The 7,296-nt window shown below is 46.1% G+C and overlaps 1 protein-coding gene across 4 annotated transcripts; it reads left to right on the forward strand.

The window, feature by feature from the left end:
- The first annotated feature begins 1,122 nt into the window (after positions 1-1,122).
- Positions 1,123-5,532, forward strand: LOC119365811 (importin subunit beta-1-like). 4 transcript variants are annotated; one of them, XM_037631466.1, is made up of 4 exons: positions 1,123-1,272; positions 2,301-3,547; positions 3,581-4,920; positions 5,014-5,532. In XM_037631466.1, the coding sequence occupies exons 2-4, from the start codon at positions 2,324-2,326 to the stop codon at positions 5,219-5,221; spliced, it is 2,772 nt and encodes a 923-aa protein (XP_037487363.1). In that variant the 5' UTR covers positions 1,123-1,272; positions 2,301-2,323; the 3' UTR covers positions 5,222-5,532. The 4 variants fall into 4 exon arrangements, with proteins under 4 accessions (XP_037487363.1, XP_037487360.1, XP_037487362.1 ...); XM_037631463.1 differs by having other exon boundaries at positions 2,301-4,920; XM_037631465.1 differs by lacking the exon at positions 1,123-1,272 and adding an exon at positions 1,441-1,578 and having other exon boundaries at positions 2,301-4,920.
- The last annotated feature ends 1,764 nt before the right edge of the window (positions 5,533-7,296 follow it).

Below are 7,296 nucleotides of genomic sequence, written 5' to 3' on the forward strand. Positions count from 1 at the left end.
ATGCCCCCCTTCAAGATGTTTATGAAAATTAAATGAGCCGAAGGCGAGCATGAGATTCCCTCGCGCCGGAGGCACCGTGTCACACCACGAGGGACAACGCGCCGTACGAACCAACATGTTGCACGACCAACACACACTTTGACCTATGTCCCCCTTCAAGATGTTTATGAAAATTAAACGAGCGAAGGCGAGCAGGAGGTTCCCTCGCGCCGGAGGCGCCGTGTCACACCACAAGGGACAACGCGTCGTACGAACCAGCACGCTGCACGACCAACATACACTTCGACCTATTCCCCCCTTCAAGATGTTTATGAAAATTAAACGAGCCGAAGGCGAGCTGGAGGTTCCCTCGCACTGGAGGCGCTTTTCTTCAATTTAGTAAAGTTATACACCCGTGCCTCTCCTAGTGTTCACCTGTGCCTATAAAGAAGTCACACGATTGAACAATTCTGAAGACTGCCGTTTTACATTAAAAATTTGCTTTTTTTTCCTTACTTGAAAGGTCACATTTGATAGTGTTGGTAGTCCCCGCCCGTAACTACCCCATAAATCTCCATTACTCGGAAATATAATGGGAACAAAAAGGGAAACCAGAAAGGGAAACAGGGAACCAACCGCGCGAACTGGTATATTTTTTGTGTTTTCGCGCGGAAAGGGAAAACGAAAAATTCTGATAGTTCGAGGGTCAAACTGCAAAACGCACGAAACCACAAACCGGAAAGGGAAAACCGGGAACCAACCACGCCACCTGGTTTTCCCTGGCGGGAGCGCTCCGCGCGCGACACTTGTCACGCGCGGAGCGCTGCCGAACCGCTTGTTACGAGCGCTCGCTCGTTAACTAGTTGCTGTCAAAGATTGTGAAATCCAATGAAAACCGGTGAAAACTGTAAACAAAAAGAAGGAAGAAAACCAAAACAACCGGGCAACGATGGTAGTGTACGACCGAGCGACCCCTAATGGGCTGGCACATATGCTCGGCGCTGCTGGGAAACAAACGCGCGGTGGGGGGAAAACCCAGCCCGCACCCCTAAACAGGCCGAAACCAACAAAGTGAGCAGCGCTTCGTGAATCTTAAAGCAACATCCATCCAACGGCTCGGCTCGTGACTGAGACTCCGTATAATTTAGTTAGGGCTTCCCTTGGACATCCGCGAGCTCTTGAGGGCTTACGACATCCGCTCGCCGCCGCGAGCTCTTCAGCGCTTCACTGCCATCGAGCTCCCGACCTAGCGGAGGCGCACGAGTAGAAACGGCGGCTTCCTCCTTTCTGCCGGTAAGATCTATTGGATCCCTAACTCTAATCGCCGCCTGGCTAGCCCCTCACCACTCTCATCTCTAATTGCAAGGCTAGGTCTTCTAAGAAGCAACAGTGATGATCCCACATGACCCTAAGTGACCAGCAGCAACAATCTCATCCATGTAGCTGTCAAATTTAAATTTTCTGGATCTGGGAAGGTTAAATTTTCTAGATCCGGGGAAGATTGATTTGTTGTTGCTTCATGGAGGTGGTTGTGCTCTTTTGGTTTTGGGGATAGTTAACCTGTTTTTCTCTTCTTTTTCTCTCTCTCCTCACGGTAAGGTAGTTGCCATTTCCTCTTAAGGTCCCTCATTCTTAGTTTTGTGTAGCTTACATGCCCCCTCTTGGATTATTAGTTCTTGATTAATCATAGCTTGAGGATTTTTTTGGTGTAGCTTATATTGCTCCTCTTGGATTATTAGTGTTTGATCCTAGTTAGAGGATGCCCAGGCACTACCCTTTGGAACTAGGCTTTGGATCTAGAACTAGCCCATTTGGTACTTTGTATTTATTTTGCTTTAAAATATGTTTTATATCAAGTTTCACAGATATAGGCGTTTATCCATCAATTTTTGCTATAAGGCATAATGGTGGTATTATTGCCTTTTGTGCTGGAAGCTTTGCTCCTAGTTTTTTGTTTTCATTGTAGAATATGATTATTAGTAAGGGATACTATCTATCTTTATACTATGAAGAATGATCATTTTCTTTAGCTGTTTTTTCTAGTTTATACTTCACTATGATTTTTTCTTGTAAATTTTGCTCTTCAAGTTTCCTACTTTTGACTATGATTACTAGTTTTCTCCTAATATTTTAGTGCTAGTATTTTAGTAGTGACTTCAAGGCTCCTGCTAATGTAATTTTTTTGTTTCTTCTTCCAACTATGGTTACATGTTCTAATAACTAATATAACAATTAGTTCTCCATCCATTTATTTGGTTCTTACATACCATATTTTTGGTGGTTAATTTGTTGCTTTTTTCCCTATCTTTGATGTTTGCCAGGGGACTTGCCCAAGAGAGTTGATATGGATGAATCAATTGATATGAGTGATGCTCTGGCACATGCTTCCAACCCAGATGACAACATAAGGTCAATAGGAGAAGGCATGCTAAAGCGGCTCCATAATCTTGATCTTCCCAACTTCCTCCTACGACTATCATCTGAGCTCTTGAGGGAGGGGAGTCCAGAAGAGTGTAGGGCACTTGCTGCCATCACCCTTAAGAACTCATTGGACTCAAAGGATCCTGCACTCAAGGGCGCGCACAAGGATCTACTTTCTCTAAACTGGCTCAACCTCCATCCCTCAATCCGATCCGAGATTAAAACGAACTTGCTCATGACACTAGAATCTGATTCAAGGCAATCTCATTCAAGGTGCCCCTCATCAAAAGTTATTGCTAAAGTTATTGCCAGGGTTGCATGCATGGAGATACCCCGGAATCAATGGCTGGACCTTGTTGGTAAATTAGTGGACAACATGGCAAGTTCATCTTCTTCCCTAAAGCAAGCAACTCTAGAGGTGCTGGAGTATATCTTTGAGGAGAAGATCCCTAAAGTTCTTAAGGGGAATCAATTGGATGATGTTATGGCTTGTGTCATCAATGCATTGAAGAACCAGGTGCTAAGTTCTGAAGTCCATTTGGCAGCCCTTAAAGTTCTACTCAACATTCTTGAGTTAGCTAAGTTTAAAGGTCATGCTTGGAGAAATTCTATAGTGGCAGTTTGTGATGTGGCAGTAGTGACTGTTTGTGATGTGGCAGGAGGCCGGGGTGAATCTGGAGCGGAGATCAAAGAGGCGGCATTTGAGTGCCTTGTTGCAATGGCATCCACTTGTCATACCAAATTAGAACCATACAAGGAAATCATGTTGAGTCTTACATCCCAAGCTTTGGAAGGAGATGTGGAATCAGTTAAAGTCCAATGTATTAAGTTGTGGATGACTATTTGCCAAGAAGAGATTAATTGGGAAGAGGAGGAGGAAGAAGGAGAAGAAGAAGAAGAAGAAGAAGAAGAAGAAGAAGAAGAAGAAGGGGCATCTAGCTTTATTGATACTCTCTGTTCATTTGTTCCACTTCTCCTACACACTTACTTAAATGAAGAGGGAGATTTAAAACAGGGGGACATTTGGAAACAGGAAGATGAGGGAGATGGAGACATTTCCATGACTGCGGAACAAGAAGAGGGAGATGGAGACATTTCCATGACTGCGGAACAAGAAGAAGAGGGAGATGAAAATGTGGAACAAGAGGGAGTAAACCTTGAAGGCATTTGGGAACAAGAGGAAGATGAGACTCTACAAGGCATTTCCATGACATGCCTAGGCCTTGCAGCTCGAATTATGAAGGGTGGAATTGTCCCCCTTGTGATGCATTTTGTTGTGGAAAACATGAATGGGCCACATAAGGTAGCAGCATTGTCTCCATTAGGTTTTATCCTTGAAGGTCCCTCTGTCAAGCAACTTGCTCCTGTGGTTGATTTATTGCTTACCATGATGGAAGATGGGGAGGAAGGTGTAAGAGGCAAGGCTGCATGGAGTCTTGGGCGGCTGTTTGAGCTTGTTGGTGCAAATAGAATTATGAGAAATAAAGTGGTGACCCTGGATGGGATCATGAGGGTCTTGATAGAGGGGAGCAAAGATGTCCCTCAAGTGTCCACTGAAGTGCATGGAGCTCTATGTTTTCTTGCAAGAAGTTATGGAGAAGATGCGAAGTCAAAGTCAAACTTATCTCAGCTTTCACCTTTTGTTCCGCCTGTTATTGATGCTCTCATTTGTGCTTCAGATCTGGCTAGGGAGACCCCTTATAGGCTTCTTGCATGTCCTTATAAAGCATTGAGTGAGATTGTAAGAGTCAGTCACGTTCAAGACTTGCAAGTCTGTCGGGCACTTATAGGTTTGATGTCTCATATCATGAGAAGATTGAACACTGTGCTTCATGGTCATGGTGCAATTTCATCTCTTAAGAGGAAGAACCAACTTGAGGTCTTGCTGTGTGGTCTACTTAATGTCTTAATCCACAAGCTTGGAAGCAGCAAAAAGTTTACACTTAAGTGGTCTGCTAAATGTGTGTTGCTGTTATTGTGCCCTCTGTTGACCCGTGACAGTACTAGTGCGCGTGATGGAGCAGCCCTTGCCATTGGTGCTCTTGCTCATGCCATTGGTGGTGATTTTGGGCAACACATGCCTATGCTGCTACAATATTTTAGTGTGAAGCGACTCTTTCCAGTTTATCTAGAAGTGATGTGTGATATTTGCCAAGTCTTGGGAAAAAAGGGGAAAAAGGAAGAAGTGGTGCCATCCTTTGATCATATTATGGATGTTCTGTGCCAAGGTATGACAGAACTGACGCTTCAACCTCCAATTCTATCAAGCATTGGACAGATTGCTCTTGCTCTTGGTGAGAAATTTGAGAAATACCTGCCTCTAGTTATGGAAAAGCTTCTAGTTGTGGAAAAGCTTGCTCAGCTCAAGTCAGAGGATAAGGATGAGGATCATAGTACCAAAGTTAGGGAGGGAATATTTGAGGCCTACTATGGCATAATAGGGGGTATAACTGACCCAAGGTCTGGATTCAAGGTAGGATTGGCTCTACTTGACTTCAGTGAACAGGAGAGGAAGAGAAGGTAACAGATGCCTTGTATTTTTTTTTTTTTTGGTTGGACACGTATACTCATATACTCATTGACTGATTGTCAATTGATTTTTCTTTCTTCTAGGGACAGGGACGGAAGGACCTTGACAGCAGGAGTTCATGCCTTGTCTCAGCTTCCTCCTAGAGTGGAGGTTTGGTCAGAGGGGTTTATTCGATTGATGCAGGAAGCAAGTATTTATGGTCGAGTGCAGGTGACAGAAGGACAGCAGAAAGCAAGTATTTATGGTCGAGTGCAGGTAACAGAAGGACAGCAGAGTGGGGGCTTGAGGTAGCAGAAGGAAAGCAGGGGTGAGAGAAGGTAACAGAAGGAAAGCAAATATACCTCCGTCTGGAATTAGTTGACAACTAATTCGGAAAGGAAGGAAACTGTGCTTTATTTTGGTTGTGGGGTCTGTGAGAGAAGGTAACAGAAGGAAAGCCAATATACCTCCGTCCGGAATTAGTTGACAACTAATTCGGAAAAGAAGGAAACTGTGCTTTATTTTGGTTGTGAAAACTGTGCTTTATTTTGGGCTGTGGGTTGACTGTTGGAACTGCCTTTATCCTCTAATTAATTAGAATTATTATGGTGGAGTTGGCTATAGCCTTAGGCCATGTCTGGAGTCTGGTAATAGTAGTACTAGTAGTGTTTTTTCACCCCCAAGGGGCCCCAGTCCCTAGTCTGAGTATTATTTGGACGAGGGTGATTGCTACTACCAGTATATAGAATCACGCCGGCATGCACACGCACCAGCGCATGCACGAACGCACGAAACAGGAGCACGCACGAGCTGGCGCACACACACCAGGAGGCCCGTACGGGACACCTGTGCAGGGTGTTGAACTGCACAGGGACCCCAGTTACTAGGGCCTCCGATTTTACACACGGTAGCAGCACTACACATCCAGGTGATCCTTAAATAGAAATACTAACGAAATTGCTGTGCACACGAAACTGCACACACGTCGTGCAGCCGACAGGCATATCCAACGATGGAGCATTGCTGTTGCCGGCATCAGATGGCCTGAACTTCAGCGTCGTCCACAAGTCGTCCGTGTGCATCTCCGGCAAACACCCCAGGGCACTCGTGTGTGTTGCTACACGGACGACATTTCGCGGACGAAATGTAGACGACGCTGCATATCTCACCATCCATGCGTCAGACCAAAGTGCAGATAGCTGTTGGATTAGGCATCGTGCAAGTATCGTCCTAGCATATGTCGTCTATGAAGTACTAGTTTCGGGCACTCGTCCCATTACGCTGCGCTTGGATTGGCCTTTCCCAGTGATTTACAGATGTAAAATATACCCTTGTAATAGAATACGGGCGGCCCCACTTGAATGATCGTTTTTGCGTTGTAAACTTTACGCGTGGTTACAAATTACACTTGTATTGCCTTGGTATTCCGCAGGTTTCCAAAACACCTCTCGGTCGGTCGTTTTCCCCCGTATTTCTCGCTCGATCTCGATCTCGGAGGACCGGAGCCACAGGGGAAGGGCCGACGACCACGAGCCTGGACCTGGTGGGGCATCTAGCTGCCTCGCGCTGGTCTACGGTGCTGGCGCCGCCGCACAGCTTGACCTCTCGCCGGCCGGCGAGTTGAGGCGAGGACGAGCAGGCGGCTTGCGGACACCGTCGAGACCAGCAAAAGGCCGACGAGGGCGGCTTGGTCGCCGCCGGGAAGGGCTTCCGAAGGGTGGCCGCTGGCATTCGGCAATGGGGCGGTTGGGAAGGTCAGCTTCGTCCCCGGGTAGAGGGCGCCATTGGAGACGGGTGCTCAGACGAGGAGTAGTAGATGGTGGTGGCGGAGGGAGGAGGAGGAGGAGGAGATGGTGGCGGGGGAGGGCAACGGCGCCGCCGGCTGCTCCTGATCCATCTGTCTTCTTCCAGCAGTCAGCGGAGAAAATGGGAAGATACAGGATTACAGGAACATCAAGGGCCTCTTTGATTCGTAGGATTTTGAAAACGTAGGAATAGGAAAAGTGTAGGGTTGGAGTGGCATGCCCATTTGAATCCTATAGAATTAGCAATGATTGTTTGATGCCACGGGAAAAACAAAGGAATTGTAAAAAAAGGTTGGAGTGGATGTTAAATTTCCTATGAAATGTAGTACAAAAGATTCCATAGGAAAAATTCCTATGGGATACAATCCTATGAATCAAATGACCAATATAGGAAAAAATCCTAAGGACTTCAATCCTCCAGAAATCCTATAAAATTCCTTTGAATCAAAGAAGCCCCAAAACTGTGCGGCACAGGATTACGGAGGGAAGAACTACTCGGTTGTAACATTCTACAGGGCTTCCAAGTAAAATCCGGTTGTAACATTCTACAGGGCTTCCAAGCGGGGCCTTAATCCGCCGTGA

This window comes from Triticum dicoccoides, chromosome 2B (genome assembly GCF_002162155.2).
Source record: "Triticum dicoccoides isolate Atlit2015 ecotype Zavitan chromosome 2B, WEW_v2.0, whole genome shotgun sequence".
Taxonomy (NCBI): Eukaryota; Viridiplantae; Streptophyta; class Magnoliopsida; order Poales; family Poaceae; genus Triticum; species Triticum dicoccoides.